Source organism: Ursus americanus, chromosome 25 (assembly GCF_024610735.1).
Source record: "Ursus americanus isolate L20-20 chromosome 25, mUrsAme1.1.p, whole genome shotgun sequence".
Classification (NCBI taxonomy): Eukaryota; Metazoa; Chordata; class Mammalia; order Carnivora; family Ursidae; genus Ursus; species Ursus americanus.
Window position 1 is genome coordinate 26,148,830 of NC_142151.1, and position 23,240 is coordinate 26,172,069.

The following is a 23,240-nucleotide window of genomic DNA, read 5'->3' on the forward strand; positions in this document are numbered from 1 at the left end:
GATTTACATTAGAATTAAGCGATAAATACAAAATAATTGCAGAACAATGAACTATCAAGGACGCAGTAAAGGAAATAGCAAACTAAATTGACATATGGAGAGGCCAGGCTGATATTAGTTTACTAAGAAATGTGTACTTGTTTTCTAGGCAATACGGAGATACAACCAAGATGAATTAGTTTAACAGTTTTCAGTGATCAGAAAAGAACTTCTATCCTTTAAGAGTGGTCTTCCAAATGATGCTTTGTTTAATCTTTATTATTTAATCTTCCCTGTACCTTTCCTAGGACTGTTCCTTTATTTTTCTGCTGGCACTGCTTAAATAAAATAAGATATCTTATGATTTGTACCAAACGTGATTACTTGGTTGATCAGTTGACTCAATCTAGAAAACCCAAATTATTTGTGTAAAATTGCTATGATAAACGTTTTAAAAACTCATTTAATTATATTCTTTAAGCTTTAAATGAGAACGGTTGTGATTTAGATCTGTATTACAATCAATAAAGAAAAAATAAAGCTCAGCACACCTTTCTCATTCATTCATCAGTATTAATAACTTTCTTATTAATCTTATTGGATTAATGTCTATTATACATCATTTTCAATATATATTTTATATATATACATTTTATATATACATTAAATGTATATATATTCTATGTATATGTATATATACATACATATATATGTATATATATACATTTTATATATATATGTATATAATGTATAAGAGATCTGAAGCGTAAGATCTTAATTTGAAATCTCGAGGGAGAAATTATAAAAACAGATGCTCGGGGGCCAAGCAGGTAACAGGAATAAGGGAAGCCAGCTGGGTTGTTTTCATGACATCTTAGGTTATATATTCTGATCCAACACCCTTTGTTTGCACACTCAACTTCTAAGAATATTTTTTTTCTTCCACAAAGAAATAGACTCTCTTTTTTTCTTTTTCTGAAATATCTGATCCTCACAGTTTATCTTTTGATAAAGACATACCCCTTTTCATTTTACTGAAAGGAGATAGGAGCACCAGCCCCATTCTGCTTGTCACCTGATGATGGGCATCAATGGTGGAGACTGTGACCAATTAGAGTCCATCAAAAGGGGACTCACCACCACTTTGGCCACACTGTTTTTCAAGAGAGGCTGGAAATCTGGACTTTTATGTGACATCACCTGCTTTTTTAAAATATCGGCAAATAATTCAAGTGTTTCAAAAACAACTTGCAGGCCAAATCAAATACATCTGTGGGTTGCAGTTTGTAGCTCCTGGTTTGCAAACTCTGCTCTGTACCAGGAAGTTCTAAATACATTTAGAGCTGTTTTCTTTAATTCTTCTAATTAAGTTATAGAAAATGTGATATGTTTTATATCAAAAAAGAGTTAGTGGCCCATGGTAACTATAAAACTTCTAAAATTTTTCTGTGAGGATATTTTAATTCTACAAATGCTTATTGTTAGGCCCCATGCTAGGTCTTAGATTATGTCAAATTCTACAAAATAGACATTCTCTCTTAACCTTGATATAAAATATGTTGCAGCTATCATTATGTGGGGTGGATTTTTCTTTTTAAAGATTTTATTAGAGAAGAGAGAGAGAGAGCATGAGTGGGGGCGGGGAGGGCAGAGGAAGAGGGAGAAGCAGGCTCCCATCTGAGCAGCAGCCCCCCCCCCCGCCCCCATCATGACCTGAGCTGAAGGCAGACACTTAACCGACTGAGCCACACAGGCACCCTGGGGTGGATTTTTTAAAAAATAAAATTGTTTTATAAAAATCTAATTTTAAATTTGAAACTAGTATTTATCCTTAATTCTTTCCTAACAGAAAATCTTTGTGAAATAATTTGTGAAAGTTATTTGTGAAAATTAAACCATGTGATGGGTCACGTAGAGCATAGATGCGGAGATGAAGTTGCCAGCTGAATGCCCTTGCATCTCAGAACTTCTGTGTACACTGTCTGTCTTATTAAAAAACCGAACATCCCACAGATCGAGAATTTGAGGAACACCCATTTAAAAAGGAATGGAGAAAGGAAGAAAACGATGTATGTCTAGTTTCGTTTCACTTAAGAAAATCCCATCAGACATGGAATATTATTCACTGTAATGGAAAAACAAAATAAACAAATTTAAGCTGCAAAAGGGAGCCTTGAAATGTTAAGCCTGCCCGCAGATTTTTCTCTTTGGCCAGAAAGGATATGATTACCACAAAAATGTTATTTGTTTTTCAAGGCTACTTAATCTACACAAGTCATGAGCAGATACGCCAACATGCTTTTTTTCATCAATATATTTTTTTGAGTTTATTAACTTTTTTATTTTAATTCCCAGTGTAGTCAACATACAGTGTTATATCAGTTTCAGGTGTACAACAATTCTGTACATTACTCAGTGCTCATCATGTCATCAATATATTTTAAGATTTATTGATTTGAAAGAGAGAGAGAGGCTCCAGCTGAGCGTGGAGCCCTACACGGGGTTCCATCTCACGACTTGAATCGAAACCAAGAGTCAGGTGCTCCATCAATATATTTTTTTATGCTAACTTGCTTCACCTCCCCCTGGACTGCAACACTGATTTTAAGGCTAATATAATGGGGGGGGGGGGCCACCTGGGTGGCTCAGTCGGTTAAGCAATGGACTCTTGGTCTTGGCTCAGGTCATGATCTCAGGGTGGTAGGGCCTCGGGCTCCGCCCAGCGGGGAGTCTGCTTCCCCTCTCCTCTTGCCCCCGCCTCCGCTCGCACCCACTCTCTAGCTCTCTAAAATAAAAATAAATAAATGTTTAAAAAAAGACTAATATGGAATAGGGTTTTGTTTTTAAGTAACGTAACAATGTTATAGTGAGGTCCCATTTTTGTAGAATTATGTGCTCCATATACTCGTGATTCTCCCTTTTGCCATTAAATAGCTGTGCCCCAGACTACATAAACATTGTTTACTTGCTGCATTACCCAAGCTATTAAATATTAGTGAACATTATTTTCTTTAGTGGCCTCTCTTCTGTTGATTTTGAGCATGATTATGAAAGTATGTGATGAGATCATCTTTTCCATTCAGATTAGACAAGTTTCTGAAACTACACCCAACTGTACTCCATTTTATAGTCCATAAAGTCAGAAACCCAGAAAGAGTTTCAAAACTCTTATAGTTATTCATAATTTATGTAATTAAAACAACCCCCCCCCCCACAAACCGCTTTACTGCTTTGAAAGACATGGTACTATAGTGCCCCCATGTGGCCTTTTTAATTAGTCTTAAAACAAGCTGCTTTTTTGGGCTCTCTGGTTTTACTTTAGTAATTAAGTTATTTTTTTTTTTTTTTAAATCATTCAGTGGGCATTTTTGAACAAAAAAATAGTCTTCACTGTTTCCACCATTGATGTGCCTACGTGTGTAACTTCATCCAGCTGTTTAAAGATGTTTACATCGAAGATATAATTTCTTGATTGCACCTTCTTAGATTAATTTTGTTGGAAGTATCAGAATTCCATTGCACTGATGATGCACATTTACCTATTTCCAGTTAATTGGTAGTTTGCCATAGCTTTTTGAAAACAGATATACACAGGAGTAGTAAGACACCATTCAGTGGTTATACCTTGAGCTGCCTTTAAAAGTGTTTCTGAGCTGTGATGGTCCTGTCGACTTGCCTTTCCCTCAGAATGGAACTCCTGAAAGCCTGGTAGGGTTCAGCTGACAATGAACAGGTGGTTAATCTTTTTGATTTTGTTTATTTCCTACTGTATGCGGTCTCTACCAGGAACTAACAGAATGTCAATAGAGTTTTGTTTGGCCGGAGGGGAAATGACGTTTAGATCAATGAAGTGAATGCCTCTTCCAAATGTAACCTTTGGGGATTTCATAATGTTTGTTACCAGCGTTAGTTATTTCTTGGTGATCTTTGGAGAGTGCATTCTGAAATTCCTGGCTTGAATATTTTAGTGAATTCTTCATGTAATTATTATTTTTTTTGCAATTTCATATTTTTAGGAAGTTGTGTGCCAAATCTCAAAGCAATCTATTAAAATTTATCTAAGAAAAAGTTCTATCATAAGTAAATCTCCATGGAAACACTGCTGTGGTGTTATTTTGGTGTCCTAAGACTCAGTAGTTGTGACAGAACAACCTGGAAATTAGGGGACGGAAGCAGAGTAGATTGCCTGACTGTAAAATTCATGATCGGAATACTATCAGCATTTCCTAAAGCTTAACTTGTATTTATGAATCAAGTTAGCATATACGTGAGATATATGATGACTTCATTAAGATGAAATATTTAATGGAGTCCGCCTTAAGAATAAAGATTTATCAATTGGTGAAAATAAAAAATAAAGTACGTTTTCTTTAGATTGTTTTATTCTTCCCAGGCTTAACAAATACTCAACTTTGGTAAATAAGGTCTAACACTAGTATGTAATACTTAGATACTTCACCCCCATTTTATATTCCTTATCTTTTAATGCTACAGGCTTCCTTTATAGCAATCTAAATTTAGAATCATTCTTTTAAATTGTCTTTTTTCAATAGAAAAAGTTACGCCGATCACAACATGCCCGAAAGGAAACAGAGTTCTTACGGCTCAAGAGGACCAGACTTGGCTTGGATGATTTTGAGTCTCTGAAAGTTATAGGAAGAGGAGCGTTTGGAGAGGTTACTTCTTTTTTAAAGACACTGCTGTTGAAAATATATAGCTTAAGATAGTTTAAAATATGTATTCCAATAGGTTAATATGTATTAAAATAGTTTAATGTATCAAAAGAGTTTAATTTTAAGAATTCCTAAAATATAAGCAATGGCAAATTGCAACACTGATCTCTTTAAAAGAGCTTACCTTTTGCTCCTAAGTCAATAGTAGTGACTGTATAAGGTTGATAGTATGGTCAATTTTTACATTCTAGGTGCGGCTGGTCCAGAAGAAAGATACAGGCCATATCTATGCAATGAAGATATTGAGAAAAGCTGATATGCTTGAAAAAGAGCAGGTATGTGTTCTTTAACACATATAACCAACAGAACACCACTGACTAGGAGTTAGAGTAAATGTTAATATTGGAATTTGTAAAAAGAAGTCTACACGTCTTACTGTATATGGTCTATTAATTTTTTGATAGCCTGTTTTACTGTTTCTCAATTCTCAATAGTTAAAATTTCTTCCGAATTAATAATCAGAAAATATATTAGCCTGTTCAGGCTGCCATAGCAAAATACCATCCACTGGGCAGCTTAAACAACAGAAATTTATTTTCTCAGTTCTGGAGGCTGGAAGCCCAAGATCAGGGTGCTGGCACGGTTTGATTCTGGTGAGGCGCTCTTCCTGGCTTGCACGTGGCTGCCTTCCCACCAAGTCCCCACATAGCCTCTCCTTGGTGTGTGCACAGAGAGAGAACGCAAGCTCTCTGGCGCCTCTTCTTACAAGGACGCTAACCCCCCTCTCCCTCTATGACCTCACTTAACCTTAACTGTTTCCTTCCAGGCCCCAGCTCCAAATTCATTCACCCTGGGGGTAGGGCATCACCATAGGAATTTGGGGTGGGGGATACACAAACATTTAGTCCATTACAAAATACCTTCTTTTCTGACTTCAGTGAAAATAAGGGACAGTTCTCAGCTTCCTTAATCCCTATCACGCATAAGCATGACCAGTCTCCTGAGAATTCGCTGATTTTACATATTTTCCTCCCCCAGTTTCATACTCCCGGACTCTCTATGTTTCCTGTGACTTAACGCAGCTGAAGGGTGGGCCATAAATCCGAAAACATCAATAGTATTACTTATGTGTTCCCCTCTGATTCTAGTCTGGGTAGAGGCTCTGTAGAACCCTAAATTGATCACTTATGCTGGGGAGGACTCAACAACGGGGTGTAGAGGGAGGATGGCACCTCTCTCTATCTAATGCTCTACTTTGGTCTCTTAGTCCCTGCCTAAAGCTTACTTAAGAGCTCAGCTTTTGACTGAACAGGTTACAGAAGAGGTTTAGGCAAAAAGACCAAAGCGCGGGTCCTCATCGGACCCCTCCTACTCTCCTTTCTTTGCTTCCACCTTGTTCTCCTCAGCAAGGCAGTCCTGGTGGAGGGAGCCAGACGTCCTGCCGGGGCAGCAGAGCTGCAGGGCAGCTCCACCAGCCCCTTCCTTGTAGATGAGGCTCTGGCTACTGACATTGCCCAGGGGCCTTTGCAGACAAGCCCAACCATCTTATTCCCCTGGGACCCTCACCTCACCATCTGGCTGAGTAGATGCAGGGGAGCCTGAGACAGAGGCCATGGTGCCGGCAAGTGTGGTATCGGTGCCATGCTGTCACGAGAGGAAGTGAGGGTCTCACCCAACGTGGTCTTAGCTTTCTTGGAAGGACCCAGCACCTTAGCAGCAGCTGTGGAAAGTCCCACCTAAAGCTTACTTAGTTATTACAGCAGTAAAATACTGGTTTTTATTTAAATATGCCCCCCCTTGAATTTTCACTGCATTCTTTCACTTTATTTCTATTTCATGCGTTGAACAAGTATTTACTGGGGGCCTATGATGTGCCAAATGGGCCTGTGGTGTTCTAGGTTAACATAGACGGATTGACAGGACATACCTGATCCTTATTATTTTTTTTTTTTTTGTAGTGGGGAAATAGGCAGATAGCTATTTCAAATAGTCATGATTGAGAAAGACTGCAAAGAAAGTTTTTACAAAAGAATAAACTGATGCAGGTGATCTGGGTTTAGGAGGAAGAATTAGATCAGGGAAAGTTTCACTGAAGAGAAAATATTTGATGAAAGACTGAGTAGTGAGAAAGAATGACAGATAAAGATCAGGTAGAATAAATATCCAGGCAGCAAATGCAGAGGCCCTGAGGCAAGAATAATCTTGGCCCACTCAAAGAGAAAGAAGCCATTGTGGCTAGAATTCAGTGCAAGAAAAATGGTAGGAGAGGTAGACATGGATCAGACCCCATACAGCTCTGAAGGCCAAGGTAGAGTGTTTGGGTTTTCTTCTGAATGCAGAGAGGACACTCTTGTTTGAACAGGGGAATGGTATGTCTGATTGATGTTTTACAAAGATGAATCTATCCCTTTGCTTACTGATGGGAGAAACAAGAGGTGAAGCAGAGAAGCCACTTGAGAGACTGGTGTACCAGTTCAGCCAGGATGTGATTGTGGCTTATAGCACAGAAGCTAAAGACAAGTCAGACAGATTAAGTATATGTTTTAGTGGCAGAGCCAGCAGGATTTTCTGTGATGTCCTGTACATTGAGGGATGAGAGGATGGGGGAGGATGATGAGGGGAAAATGGCAGAATCAGGATAATACCTAGAGTTTCATTTAGGAATGGGATACATGATGGTATTGTTTACTGATTTAGAAAAGACTGAAGAAAGAACAGATTTGGAAATAGTGGGAATGAAGAGTTCTCTTTGTGGCATATTAAGTTTGAGCTGCCTGTTAGATATCCAGGAAGAGATAATAAGTTCACAGTTGGCTGGAATCCGGAGAGAAGTTTCACTAGAAATATAATTTGGAAGCCATCAATATATTGAACATATATTGGAGACAAGATGAAATTGCCTAGAAAACATAGAGAAGGAAAGAGGACCTGGGTCTAAGCTCTAGGGAACAAGAGGCAAAAGAGAAACCAGCAAAGGGGACCACGAGGGGTTGGGGGAAACTGGAAGAACATAGTGTCATGGAAGCCAAGAGAAGAAAGTGTTTAAAGGAAGAGGCAAGTGGTCAAGTATGTGGAATGCTGCTAAGAGAGTACAAGAGGAAGACAAGCCAGTGGATGTCTCAATATGGAGATTTTTAATAACATGGCAAGGACATTTCCAGTGGATTGCAGGACAGAAGCCTAACTGAAATGATAAGAAAGAAAATGGGAAGCAAAAAGTGGGGAATGTGAGTGCAGATAAATCTTTCATGTGAGGCAGAACAAAGAACAGATTTGTAAAGTGAGACTTAGGGTAAAAGATTTTTTTCTTTTCTTTTCTTTTCTTGTTTTTTTAAAGACAGGAAATGTTTTGATGCTGATTAGAAGAATCCATTAGAAAGAAAAATTGAAGAGGGGGCAGGTAACTATAGGAATACACTGGAAGACAGAAGAGTTGATCTTTGATAGGAGTGGGCACATGTCCATTAAAATAGGAAGGAGAGGCAGAGAAAATGGGAACAAATGCAAGGTGGTTGATCTGGCAGCGTCAGGTGCTAAGTTCCTGCCTGAGTGCAAATAAGTGAGGTCATCATCTCAGAGTAGAGGAGGGACAGATAGCTTGCCGAAGGTGTAAGGAGAGAGAATTTGTGAAATAGTCACAACTATTGACCTAAAGGGTGGGAAAGCAGACTTGCTAGGGAAATATAGTTGAATGCCCATTGAGATTTGTAATCCTGAATGGACAGTGAAAACCAGTTGGCATAGTTGGGTGACCTTTCTGTAGTAATACTTAGTTGCTCTGGGGTAGATAGAGTATAGACAGAAATTTGAGTCTAATTAGGGTTGGTGTTTTGCCAGGCAAATGCAATGGAGGAAGGGGACAAGAGAGTTCAGAGTATTTGCAAAAAGAGTGATCATAGTGATGGAATCTAGGCTGGGTAGAAAAAGAAATGAGGTTGTGAGGAGAGTAATAGAGAAAAAGTTGTAGAATCCACGGAAGAGAGATTGGAGTATAAGAATAAGAGATCTGGAAGGATAAAAGGTGGAAATAGAGTTCCTCAAAATGGAGATTTTAGAGGGGGTAGAGTTATTGGTGATGAGAAACACAAGACGATTCCCACGGGTGGCTGAGGTACAGCGGCGGAAGAGATCACTGCAGATGAGGAAGAAGTCAGTAGATAGGGCGTTTGATGGTTCTTCCTTATGGATGTTGAAATCTATCCATGAGTGGAAAAGCTGGAAACGAAGTCAGTGAGCCAAGAGCTGAAGTCATGGATGAGTGAGCGGGATTGCCCAGGAGCTCTGTAAAGTGATAGCCGTGAGGATAGATGATGGCTGATGGAGTTTCACAGTGTGCCCTTCGAAGGAGCTGCAGAGGAGAGTGTCACAGTGGTTCAGAAGCAGCATGGGAATGAGCAGGAAACCTACCCCATCACCAAAGGCATGAGAGGAGAGCAGGTCATTCCTGAGAACTCACTGTGCAGGAAGACAGAACTGGCAACAGACAGCCTGATTTCAGTTAGGATAACAATGTGAAGGAACCATCCAGAGGTGAGACGGTACGGGACTTTCTTGAAGACACACTGATTCCAGAGGGAGGAGGTTTGGAACTCAAGGAAGGTTGAGGAATTGAATTGTATTTACAGATAATGGTAAGAAGAAAGGTCTGGGGCAAGATGTAGAGCCCCAGAGACAAAGAGATCAATGGGATCTAACTAGGCCATATGGGATGAGTCCTGGATAGGGTTTGGGAGGAGGGACAAAAGGAGCAGTTAGCTCCAGCTGTAGTCTTCAGTTTACTAGCCGCATGTGGCTACCAGGCACTTGAGTGGAGCTAGTCTGAACTGAGATATGATGCAAATGGCAAATATATACCAAATTTTGAAGACCTCATACAAAAAAAAACCTCAATAATTTTTATATTGATTATGTACTGAAATGATAACATTTTGGATACACAGAGTTACATAAACTATATATAATTAAAAATATTTCACCTGTTTCTTTTTACTTTCTATGTGGCTACTAGAGAATTTTAAATTACATCTGTGGCTTGCATTATATTTCTGATGGACAGCACTGCTCTAGAATATTTTGCCAGAAGTTGAAGAGCTTCTGACCACTGTTTGTTCTTATGTAGGGAAAATCTCACTGGAGCCCAAACATCAAGTCTGTTTTGTATTTTGTTATTGTTCCCCCCCCCATATAAATGAATCTGCATTTGCTACCATTGAATTTCATTTTAGAAAACCTTTTCCCACTCAATTCTATTATGTCGTTATGTGAAGTTTTTATTACATTTACTTTAATACTAACCAATCCACAAAGTAGCAACTTATCTCCCTGATAGTGTGGTACCAGGTTACTATGTGCAATAACTTCCTATTCTTTGAAAACATAGGCCCATTTTGAAAACATCCTATAATCTGACTTCAAGATATTTAAAAACAATCGAGCCAGGTTGATGACATAGTTTTTCCTGACAGCAGCAGATGCAGCATCAAAGGTTTAGGGTTTTTCCTTTACTAATCTTAAAATGCTTTGTAAAAGCCACTAGGTAGGAATTTTGATACCATTGTTGACTTTATGAAACAGATCCAGAGAGATTGTAAGGCTTTTTTCGTGCCAGAAAACAAGTTCTTAGTTTTCAGCTGTTTTTCCTGTGCTTTGATCTCAGAGCATTTATTGTACCAGGTAATAAATACAGTAATCCCAAATATGACATTTTAAGCAGATCATATTTCATTACCACGAAAAGGCTTAGGAAATCTGGGTTCTCATGTGCTTTGGGCCAGAGTTCATAATAATGCACAATGAGAACAGCAAAAGGATAAAATCAAATATTATTGTTAATCTTTGAAGAAAAAATATATAAATATATTAATGCAAAACATCTGAAAATTGATTACACCAACCAGACAAATTACTCAGTTTATAATATTTTCCAGTCTATAAAGTGTTCATATAAAAGTATCCCTAGTAATTGTGTGTCTGATAAGTCAGCACCAAAACCCCCAAAGTTACACTAATTTGCTGTAGATCATGTTAATAGATATTATAGAGGTTTTATATTTAACAAAATCATATAAAGTTATTATAATTGACAAGATAATACAGAGTTATTATAAATGTTTCTACTTGTTAAAAAAAACCCAAATGTTTAAAAATCACATTAAGGCCCTTTTTTTGACTAATAGCAGCTAAACACAGTTTGCTAAGGACCCCGACTTGGTCATACCAACCTGTTAAGGCATTGCTTACCACTTTTAGCTTTCAGAAGTCAGGCCAGGGACGCCTGGGTGGCTCAGTCAGTTAAGTGTCTGACTCTTGGTTTTGGCTCAGGTCTTGATCTCAGAGTCATGATCTCGGGGTCGTGAGTTCTGACCCCACATCAGGCCCCACACTTGATGCAGAATCTGCTTGAAATTCTTTCCCCCTTCTTCTCCTTCCCCGTCTGTTCCTCCTCTTGCTCGCTCTCTCTCTCAAATAAATAAGTAAACCTTAAAAAAAAAAAAAAAAAAAAAGTCAGGCCAGGGCCTGAAATTTATATAACAAAGCCAGAATCCTTGGCAAATAAGGATTGTGGTTGGAAAGTTTTTGAGCTAATCATTTTTCTACCTCAGAGGCCTCGGCTTTCTGCAACGTACTTGTAGATCCCACCTTTCCAGGCCTAAAGATAAACGCTAAAATACACTATTTCCTGAGGTTCTCCATATGTTATGAGGATACGAACATGCGTATATATTTCAAATCTTTTCTGAAACTCCCCCTTTCCTTCATGACTGTTAAGGAACTGGATGGATATTGTAAGAGGTAAACTTGAAAAATGTGTAATGTGTTGCAATTATTTTTTCAAAATACATTCATCTAGGTGGCCCATATCCGAGCAGAAAGAGATATTTTGGTAGAAGCAGATGGTGCCTGGGTGGTGAAGATGTTTTACAGTTTTCAAGATAAGAGGAACCTTTATCTGATCATGGAATTTCTCCCTGGAGGTAAAAACAAACATAATAGCAATGACAGACTGACACAAGCACATCTTTATATGTAATTATTATCCTATTGGTTAGGGTTACTGTTCTCTTCCTAGCAGTCATGGTTTTTCCAATAGTTCCTCCCATAATAATGCTAATTTTTACCACAAATCAGATTATTTTGAAGGAATGATAAATTTGGCACATTTTAAATACTACCAGTCTGGGTTTACAGGGTATAATTAGTTAGATTGTTGCAGGTCTGGAGTTAAGAACCATAAGTCACTAAAGAGAAAGACAAACAACCCAATAGGTAAATGATAGACAATATATAGAAGAGAGACTCTGGCTAGCTTATAAATACATAGGAAAATGTTCAACTCTGCTCATATTCAGGGAAATGCAAATTAATACAAGAATGAGCTACCATTTCACACGTGTCTGATTAGTAAGAACATGAAGAGTCTGATGAGGCTGTGGGAGGAACTGGCCTCTCTTGTATCTAAATTAATCTGTAACTCGTAGGGTGAGCAATTCATAGATACCAGTGAAGTTGAGAGTACATGTGTCCTACAACCCAGGAATTTCACAACTAGTGTGTTCCCTAAAGATTCTCCTGGGCACACGCACGAGAGACCTGTGAGACCACTGAAGCATGGTTGTGATAGTGAAAAGCTGCAAGCAAGATAAATGTGCCTCAGTAGAATGGATAAATAAAATGTAGCAAAATTATGCGCTGAAATATTTTACAGCAGTTAAAAGTCAGGAGCTCTATCCATTTCAATAAGAAGATCTCAGAAACGGTAGAGGAGTAAAGCAAGCTGTGGAATTATATGTACAGTTGATACCATTTATGTTATTTTTTTAAAAATATGAACGACTATAATTTCATAGGTTAAGATATATGAAAACATATTTTAAAAATAAACGAGAAGGATATCCACCAAACTAAATCCACGATAGTGGTTACTCAGCCAAAAGGGAAAGGGGAGTAAAATGGGGTGGAGGACAAAGAATACTTCTACATGTTTGTTTTTAAAGACCTGAGGTATAAAAAATATTAACAGTTGTCATTTCTGAGTTGTAAGTTCCCCATTGTTTATCCTTTGCCCCTTTTTAAAGAAAAAAAATTCCTTGAAAATAAAAGACTGTCTTTTAGTGGAAAAATGTTCTAATTTTGATGGACTGAAGAGCCCTGAACATTTTTGAAACTTGAATTTGAAAGAATATATCTCATTTCCAGGTGTGCTTCCTCGGATTCATTTCTCAGTTCAGCATAGTTTCCTCAGCAACTTATTCCGGATGTTGAGTGGTGGATATTACTTCATTATCACCTCTGCTCTGATTTGATTCACCTGCTTTCTACCTTAAAAATCATTAAATGTCATGAAACTTTTGCTAATGGAATGATGCTTTTTTTACTTGGCTCTAGCGACAGTTGGAGGCATACTGGGTGGGTCGTACAATGCAAACATCAGGCATAGGTTGCACAGATACAGAGGAAGCTTGAGGTGTTTCTAATGCATGATACTTATTTTCCCTTCTGTAGGTGACATGATGACATTGCTAATGAAAAAAGATACCTTGACAGAAGAGGAGACACAGTTCTACATTTCAGAGACTGTTCTAGCAATAGATGCAATCCACCAGCTGGGTTTCATCCATCGGGATATTAAACCAGACAACCTTTTATTGGACGCCAAGGTATGTGAGTAAGCTGATGTATTATTGGGTTGCTGATTATTTTATGGAGTAATAGAGCTGACTTTGTGATTGAATGGGCAGCTACCATTTATATTATTGCTCAACTACGCGATGTCATAGAATGAAGCGATGGCAGAAGACTCAGGAGTGAAATGGCATCATTGAGTGTGGCTGTCTTTATCTTCTTCCATTTTCTACGTTTGAAAATCGTCATCATCAGATATTTATAATTTTACATTATCACCTGTAGGAATTCTTATAATGCTAACACTTATTATAATGATTGCATTTAAAAAGAAGAATATATACAAAGGCTTTTGTTTCAAAGTTAATACAGTCTCTTGATTTTACTGGATTTTTTTTAGGGTCATGTAAAGTTATCTGATTTTGGTTTATGCACGGGATTAAAGAAAGCTCATAGGACTGAATTCTACAGAAACCTTACACACAACCCACCCAGTGACTTCTGTAAGTTTGATTTTTTTTCCCCCCTGGGTAACATAGTGTAGCTGGTTTAATTCAGTATTGTTGAGCACTCAAAGTTCTCCTCCTCACCTCACTCCTTAAACCAACGTATTTTACACGCCTATTTGTGAATTTGTTTTTTGGTGGAGTTTTTTCCCCTCACGATTACAGTTTTCTCGTTGAAATTAGCATTTCAGAACATGAACTCAAAGAGGAAAGCAGAAACATGGAAGAAGAACAGGAGACAGCTGGTAAGTTAGCCATGTCTTTAAGAAAGTTTGCCCTGGTTCATAAAATTTCACCAGGGTTTTGCTTGATCGTTGCCTGTCTTCACAATGATTAGTACTTACTTTGTAGCAATGATAGAGCTGCTTCTGGGATCACCTAGTTCTCTTAGTTTCTCTGTAACATTTCCTTGCCTGGCAAGTGAATGCTAATTTTTACTTTATGATTTAACTTTAGAGAATTTTATGGCTCATACCTATAATTAAGTAATCTGTGTACTAGTAATTAGCACTTAATATAAAACTCACTGAGATGAGTGCGATTGTAGTGAATGTCTTGTGTGTTCCATTTTCATTCTTGTTCTGAAACAGCAAATGCCAATCAGCGTAAGTAAGGTGGTTGTGTGTTTCTAAGAACTTCTTTTTAGACAAAGTAAATAGGAAGTTTGGCATGTTAGCAGATAAAACAGATAAAATAAAATTAGAAAGCCGACTTTACCACAGATAAACTTAATTACTCTTTTAATGGGAGTGCAGTGAACTACTTTTACCTCACACTATATATTTCTCCTTTATTACTTAGTGAATATAAGAATTGTTTGCCCCTTTTCCTCTTCCCTTTATCCTATTAACTAGGTCCATGAACATTCTCAGGGTTAGGAATGTGCCTTTTGGCTCGGTTTTCCTGATCTCTTGTACAGCCCGGCACATACACTCTACAAATATTTGTTAAATTCAACTGAGTCATGAAAGGGAAACTAATTCAGCCTTCCTCTGAGTATTGGGTGAGGTAAATAGACTGAAAGATAATGGTCTGATACCCTCTCTAACCAAATAATGTGACCTTTGCATGGTCGAACTCATTCTGTCAATGGCCCAGGTAATTAACTGCAAGCTTCCTGTGCTTGTAAAACATTTCAGTGTTTTTAAACTTTAAAAAAAAAAAAAAGGAGTTTTAAAACGATGGAGCTATGAATTAATGATGAAAACTTCCTTCTACTTTTAACTGTGCTACTTTCAGATCAGATTATACCACTGAGAGAAGAATTGCAGTATTTCCTACTTTTAAGGGGAAAAATGAATACTGCTTAAAAATATGGTGGGAATTCGACTTACTGAGTATTCACAGGTGGTCACTCCTGTCGTTTTTTACTATTTTTGTGGCCATTATCATGACTTCTATCAATGTTTATTGACCAAGGGAGAAGTAGAGAATACTCCTAGTATTTGGGTAGGAAATCCTTTAGACCCTGTATTCCCCCCGCCCCAACTAAACAACAGTCCGCAACCCCCTCAGGTCCTTGAAATGATGACATCTGCTGACACACATTTTCAATTACTGCCCTTCATTGACAACCACTACCTTAAATCATTTTTGTAAGATTTTATATGAATTAAGAATGAAAAACTATTGCTTTCTAATGGATAAACAGTGCCCTGGAATTAGGTTTATAATGAAAATACCCGATGCTTTTATATATATGTATATAGTAGGTTGTAATTTACAAGGCACATTCCTTTTCTTGTTTCATCCTCATATCAACTGCGTTAGGGCTGTATTATTACTGTGGTTTTCTGTAAGCAGAAGCTGAGGCTCAGACGGGCTGAATCAGTTGCCCGAGAACACATTAGTAGTGAGTGGGGAACTCAGGCCCACTGGGTTCAACCTCTTTTTTCTTTTTGAAATGGATTGTTAACCTTAAAAATAAAAGTTATTTTACCAGGGGCGCCTGAGTGGCACAGCGGTTAAGCAGCTGCCTTCGGCTCAGGGCGTGATCCCAGCGTTATGGGATCGAGCCCCACATCAGGCTCCTCCGCTATGAGCCTGCTTCTTCCTCTCCCACTCCCCCTGCTTGTGTTCCCTCTCTCGCTGGCTGTCTCTATCTCTGTCGAATAAATAAATAAAATCTTTAAAAAAAAAAAAGTTATTTTACCAAAAAAAAAAAAAGAAAAGGTTTATTTGGGAATACCAGAGAATTGCAATTCGGGACAGGCAAGCTATGACAAAACCACTAGTAACTCTAACAAACAAAGAAGATAAATAGTATCTTAAGAGAAGAAGGAGGATTTGGAAGGGGCTGTTTTGAACGAAAGTCCATTGGAGAAAAGCAAGAGTTCAGGCTGGTGAAGGTCTCTCGTTGGCTGAGTTGCAGGCGTAGTTGATTTCTTATAGGAGATGCAGTGTACATCTTTCCCTGTTGGGGCCCATAACTGGTGATTCTTTTCCTGTTGATGATTCCTCTGATGGGTCTGTAATTGACAGTCCCTCCTGTAATTGACAGCGAGTAGTACAGTAGTATAGCTCCCCTTCCTAGCATCCTGAGTCCACTTTAGTCAGCTGTCCTTTTGTTAATTTTCACAGGATTTAGGGCTGAATATATAAATAATTTAGTTGAGCTTCTGGGGGGGGTGGTCAGAAATCATATCTTAAATAACATATTATCTGACTCGGTACCTATCACTAAGCTTTCTACATGATAAACACACAAAACAAGTATTAAATGAAAAATTAACTGCTGTATATATTGCTTTTTCCAGTAGTGAGCCATACTCAGATCTTTCAAGAAATATTTAAGAATGCTGGTTTGATAAGCTCTTCCTTTGCAGGCATATTCCACAGTTGGGACACCAGATTACATTGCTCCAGAAGTATTCATGCAGACCGGTTACAACAAATTGTGTGACTGGTGGTCTTTGGGAGTGATTATGTATGAAATGCTAATAGGTATGTTTTATCATTTGTTTATGTACCTACTATATAAATTTCTGTGAATGCCACTGATGGAACATATTACAGATATAATGGGCTAAAATGACTGAACTCTTTGACATCCCCCAATGTCAACAATGATAAATACGAGCGAGCTCTGTAGGGATTCAGAAAGAGGGTATTTAACCAGAACTCCCATGTGTCAAAATTGTAGCTGCATGGCATTTCGGATAAAGGGGGCAATGCTTTGAATCCTTTATTTTATTGCCTTTCTTAGCAGTTTTATTATAAATCGACGAATGGTGACATTTTTCGTTGTTGAATAGAGCCCTTTGGGCTGTTCCGTTTCTTGTGGCACATACACAGTAAGTAGAGCGTATTTGATTATTAAAGCTGATCAAACTTGCGTTTTCTCTCATATGCAGGATATCCACCTTTCTGCTCTGAAACTCCTCAAGAAACATATAGAAAAGTGATGAACTGGAAAGAAACTTTGGTATTTCCTCCAGAGGTACCTATATCCGAGAAAGCCAAGGACTTAATTCTTAGGTTAGTGGTGAAATCCTTAGAGGAGTTTATGGTATTTTAAAACTTCACAGGTACCTAAAAAGATCGAATTGCCCATTTTACTCTTGTGGGAGGAGAAGGACCACCCCTGATTAATACAGTCAAAGAGGTCAATAAAGAAAATGTGCTTTTTAAAAACTGCAAACAATTAAAAGGAAGCATGCGGCAAAAAAATTAAGAGTTAAGAAGAAGGAAGATGTATCATTTCAAAGGTCACTCCTGTTGGTACGCAATGACCCTATTTCATTAAAGAGAAAAGGGAAAATAAATTGCTAGTAGCAGTTCATATCACAAGTCTATATATGAAATTGTTTCTAAGCAAAGGATTCCATTCTGTTTCTCCACTAAGGTGAAGTCTGGTATTGTTGTGAATGGCTGCAAGGAATATAAACTGGGACAACCTGTGACAATAGCTAATTGGCAGCATATTATCAAAAATCTTTAAACTGTATATGACCTTTGACCCAGCAATTCTAGGAATTTTGCTTACACAGATAATTAGATGTGTGTAAAGATGTAGGGAGAATATGTGTATCATGATATGTTTCTAGTAATGAAAAACTGAAAGCCATCTAAGTGTTCAACAAGAGTGGAATGGCTAAATAAACTGTAATATTTCCACATGTAAATTTTAGAACATGAAGTTATAGAAAAATATTTAATGACTTTGGGAAGTTTTCTCAGTATATTAAATGAAAAAAAACTGCCCTAAAATAGTAACTGCTATAGTAACACGTATTTTAAAAATTGTAATAAAAGACTAAAAGGAAATGGCTTCAAACTGTTTACAGTGGTTCTCTGTACAATGCAATTACAGAGGATTTCTGTTCTCTCCCACATTGCCCACAAGAAACAGAGCTGACTTCGGTAAACAGAGAAAAAAATGAAATGTTAAAAAAAAATGCGAATGGAGTACTTTAGATGTAATTTGCATATGATCATTTGTTTCCATTTTCTAGATTTTGTATTGATTCTGAAAACAGAATTGGAAATAGTGGAGTAGAAGAAATAAAAGGTCATCCTTTTTTTGAAGGTGTAGACTGGGGGCATATCAGGTACGCGCATAGGCTTCGAATGGGAGAGATCTAAATAAAAACGTTTGGTTTTTTTGTTTTGTTTTGTTTTGTTTTGTTTTAACTAGGTTTAGCAATCTGCTAAATACAAGAAGTAACACTGTTACAATGTTATTAAATCAGTGTTTTCTGGATTATATGAGTGAGACTCTAGTGGCTGTAGCTAAATGACTCATTTTAGCTAATGTCCACTTTAAGGGGAAAACCACATACTATGCACCTGTTTCAATTTTTATATTCACAGTTACAGGATGCAGGCTGATGTTAGCACAACAGAGATGTATTTATATTTCACACTATAACCCCTCATTTTTGTCCTTTTCTATACTGTATACTGTTCCTCTCTCTAAGATACCATCCTCTTTATGAAGTCATAAGAAGATACATTCCCTTTTATAAACAGTGTGGGAAAAGTGAAATGATGCAAGTAACTTTTAAGAATTTGCTTATAGTTGTTAATTGTAAGCATTGGCCTTTATTCAAAGTACCTTCAGTAGTTCTGTGACAGTTCCGAAACATACAACCGATCGTGCTGTTTTCTTCCTTCCCTTTGCACTTAGAATAAAATGAAAGCCGCTTAACTGCTTTTGGGACCGTGGGGTGTGGCTCTTCCCTCATCTGTCCCAGTGGTGTCATGTGTGGTGGTTCCCACTCCTCCTACCTCAGGGCTTTTCCATTTGCTCTTCACTCTCCTGACATGCTCTCTGCCTCCGCTCCTTCCTGTCCCTACTCCTGCCCCACCTGGCCAGCTCCTGTTCATCCTTCACGACAGCTTAGGCGTCACTTCCTCCACGCAGACCGTCACCAGAGCTCCCGCTGTGTGCCAGGCACTCGACCTGTTGTAATGACAGCTCACTGTTTTGGACCACTTATTATATGTCCAGCACTGTTCTAAGGACTTTATGTGCATTTTTTATCTTATCCTCATAATAAACCTTATGAAATAGGTACTATTATGTCTATTTTACGAACGAGGAAACTAAAGGATGGAGAAGTAATCTGCCTACAATGCCACAGCTAGTAAATAATCTAGCTAGAATTTCTAACTAGAATTGGACCCCTGGGTGTCCTGGTTCTCAACTGCTATGCTGCATCGTACTGTACATACCTCATCTCATTGAGCGGAACGACGATTCCCCGCTTTTTACAGTTGGAAGGACGCGTAGAGACCACTAGCACAATCTCTTGCTTTGATAGTGAGGAAATGGTCACAGAGAGGGGACTAGCCTGCCTTAGGTCATGCTGCTAGTTAGTGACAAGAGATTAGATTTAGGACACCAGAGTCTATGGTTCTTGTGACTAAGCAATATAAATTTATTAAATTATCACAATAAGTGTGATTATGTAAGTTGGAATGATTCTGGGAAAAATACTTCAGGCTTTTAGATAACAGACTTTGTTCACTTGTCACCCAATACATCCAGCGAAGTATTGAAAAAATAGAAGCAATAAAAATGGATAGCTTCTTTTAACTATTTCTATTTTTGAACATTTTTAGCATGAATAAGGTATTTTCGTGACTGATTTTTTTTAACCTAATGTCCTTGATTCCCTTAAAATTTATATGACAGAAGGTTTTGGATTTAGATTTCATCACAAATGTGTAGTCCCTTTGCGCCCCTTAATTTCCCAAAGGGCTTTTTGTTTTTCAAGTATCTTTATTTTTTAAAGTAATCTCTGCACCCAGTGTGGGGCTCAAACTCTTGACCCCGAGACTAAGAGTCGCATGCTGTACCGCCTGAGCCAGCCAGACACCCCCCACAGATGACTTTTAATTTACGGATCCTCTAGCTGAATTACTTCGCTAGGATCCAGTGCCCACAATATCCAGCATACACTATGTAATTATAAAACTGTTTGAACAAAATCTCTTCTGTTCTACTTTCCCTTTCATTAGCTCTTATTTTTCCACTTTAAACAAAACAGCATGAGAAAGTCTGGGTACAAAGAAGTAAAAATTCCAAGGAAATGGTCATGTTTTGATAAAATATTATATTCAACTGTGACATCCACTTAACAGTCTTCAAGTCCACAATAAATTTCCTTGGCTCTTCTAATATCTATAGAACAGCAAGTAGAATTTACAAGTAGAATTATTTTTGGAAAATTAAGAGTTCAGGAAACTTTACCATGCTACTACTTAGTCCTTTTTTTATAGGGAAAGACCAGCAGCAATCCCTATAGAAATCAAAAGCATTGATGATACTTCAAATTTTGACGACTTCCCCGAATCTGATATTTTACAACCAGGTAAGATAATCTACGACTCAGCTAACACTGTTCAGAGTCTCTAAAGACGCTGGCATGTTCACTAATGAATTTCCTTTGCTCTTGGTTAATTTTCCTATCTTTCTAGTGCCAAACACCACAGAACCGGACTACAAATCCAAAGACTGGGTTTTTCTCAATTATACCTATAAAAGGTTTGAAGGGTTGACTCAGCGCGGCTCTATCCCCACCTACATGAAAGCTGGAAAATTATGAATAAAGATCACGTTTGCCCACAACCAAGAGAACTCAGGTAGCTGCATCACCAGGCTTGCTTGGCGTAGATAACAATACACTGAAATACTCCCGAAGACGGTGGTGCTTACGACAAGAGGAAATTCTACAGGATTAGGATTTCTGAGACTACTACAGGAATTGGTTGGCAGTGCCAGCTGGCTTTTTTTTTTTTTTTTTGATATTTTATTATTTTTAGTTAACTTTATTATACGAAGGTACTGGAATAAAAGAAATGTACATCTCTTTGTAACTGCACTGCCTACACGCGTATTAAGGTCCATTCTGCCTGTGTGTGCTGTGGCTTTGTACTGTAACACCTCTGATCAATTCAGGAGAAACATATCATTTAAAGCAACATAGGCTAACCTGTAGGTGACACTGCAGTATTGCTGTTTTACTGCAAATCTTATGGGTCTAGATAATCAAAAAAAGCCATCTTCCATAGTCGGTGTTCGAATACTTGCCCTATTGGTTTGGACATCTATAGAATGAATAGATACGAAGACAATTTCTGTAATGGTTTTAAGAAATTTTAAAAAGGACATACACTGGTTATTTAAAAAATAGAATTTATCATCATGTTATTTCGCAAACTGCACAGTCGGGAGTGACAGGTTTATAGTGAGGAGGAAGTTTAACACCTTCACTCAAGCACTCCACTAATATATTTACTTTGCATTCAGAAATACTGATGACCTTTATATACGTAGTCTGTATACTCATAGGGAGATGTACTGTATTATATAAAATGTAAAGTTGCTTTTCTTGTGACAAAAAGGACTTCTTTTTTAACAAGAGGACATGGCATTATTTTGATTTGATTATGGTGAGTTGAATTTAAGAAATGACCACGAAGGCTGCTTGTAGAACTGGTGTATTTTTATTAAACTATTTTTTTAAATGTCAAACTTCTGATCATGGAAATGGACTTGTAGAGAACAAAGAGCTGTCTACTTTGGTTTTCTAGAAAGTTGTTACATATCATGGCTGGTTAACTTTTCTTTCTTTTGGTGAAAATTTTTCCTTTGATAGTACTTGTATTATTGTGCCATTATTTTCTTACACTCCAAATGTACCAAAGATCCTGAACAGAGTGGATGTTCACAACTGAGTAGAATTTTCCTTTCCTGGGGGCATGCCATATTCAGCCACGACAGATCTTTGACAGAGGTCAGCTTATTCAAGGGCAGTATTGTTCATGTTCAGCTCCATCACTGTGGTTAACGTACGTGGAATTAAGGAAGTAAATGCAGGCGGGGGGCGGGGGAGGTTGCGATCATAATACGGGAGATGATATCAGCATCAAATTCTTCAGCTGTTTCCCGAAGAATTAAGTCATGTTTTCTAGCTCAACATTGTGTTCTAAAATGACTGTCTGAGGTTTTGGTTTCATAAGTACTAGTTAAGGAACAATACTTTATCAAAGAATGGCCCAATGTTTGTCTTAACTGTTAATTGATAAAGAGTATTTTAAAGATACAACAATGATAACCATGATCTGTGATCAAAATTGAAAGTGATGATTTATTTGTAGCTATGTTCTTCTTACTGGGGAAGAACTGCATAGGATCATTACGCAAATCTGCTGCTAGGAAGCTCCACGATGTTTCAACAAGGCCGTCCTGGTTGGTCGGTTGGTTGGTTGGTTGGTTTTTCTCCCCCTGTTCTCTCTCTTTTCTTCTTCCCTCCATTCTGTCCTTCTAGTATTTGTTTGGTCCTTATTATGTGTTCATCTAATAGTTTATCTCCATTTTTCTCATTCGGATCATGTGGCTGAGTATCTAGGAGAGCAAACTATTAAAATTCTGGGGTTATCTCAATTTGACCAGCTCTCGTTCTTCTAATTATAACTCTCTTTAATTTTAAAAAAATCTGTAACTGCTGCTCAATTTTATGAGATTTTCTCACTCCACCTCATCCCCTCTTTTTTTTTTTTTTTTTTAAAGGACTGACTGTTTTGCTAGTGTGATAGTGAATGAGCAAGATAGGAAGAAACTGCATCATTCTCTAGTTGTAATATGGTAACTATTCTAGTCTAGAAAGATGTCATTAATTCAAGTTGACAGAGAGAGAGGGAGGGGTTCATATAATGGAACTGAATTACCTAAGTTTGCTTTTTAATCAAATAAGAGGAGAACATGTTGGTTTCCATCTCCCTCATGTTTATTAGCAGGAAGAACTTGGAAATAGTTATGATTTCTTGGCAGCGGAAGGGCAGGTCTGGAAAGTTTGTTTAGAGTGTCATTTTTCCCTAGAGTTGACAGAGTGATTCACAATCTTTGGGGTTTCCTCCTCGTCACAAGCATTTCTTAAGTGCCTATCTAAAAGCAATTGAAGACTGTGTCTGCCCTTTGGAAGCTAAGAATTTGATTCATGATGCAAATTAG

The 23,240-nt window shown here is 37.8% G+C and overlaps 1 protein-coding gene across 2 annotated transcripts in view; it reads left to right on the top strand.

The window, feature by feature from the left end:
- The window catches only part of STK38L (serine/threonine kinase 38 like), an 81,529-nt gene extending 58,738 nt beyond the window's left edge, over positions 1-22,791 (top strand). For both annotated transcript variants that reach the window (XM_045811773.2, XM_087855712.1), the window contains 11 exons: positions 4,533-4,655; positions 4,904-4,987; positions 11,503-11,626; positions 13,155-13,309; positions 13,675-13,777; positions 13,964-14,025; positions 16,606-16,723; positions 17,134-17,257; positions 18,235-18,330; positions 20,507-20,598; positions 20,705-22,791. In XM_045811773.2, the coding sequence (XP_045667729.1) occupies positions 4,533-4,655; positions 4,904-4,987; positions 11,503-11,626; positions 13,155-13,309; positions 13,675-13,777; positions 13,964-14,025; positions 16,606-16,723; positions 17,134-17,257; positions 18,235-18,330; positions 20,507-20,598; positions 20,705-20,832 (1,209 nt within the window). In that variant the 3' untranslated portion in view covers positions 20,833-22,791. The remainder of the gene's footprint in view (positions 1-4,532; positions 4,656-4,903; positions 4,988-11,502; positions 11,627-13,154; positions 13,310-13,674; positions 13,778-13,963; positions 14,026-16,605; positions 16,724-17,133; positions 17,258-18,234; positions 18,331-20,506; positions 20,599-20,704) is intronic.
- The last annotated feature ends 449 nt before the right edge of the window (positions 22,792-23,240 follow it).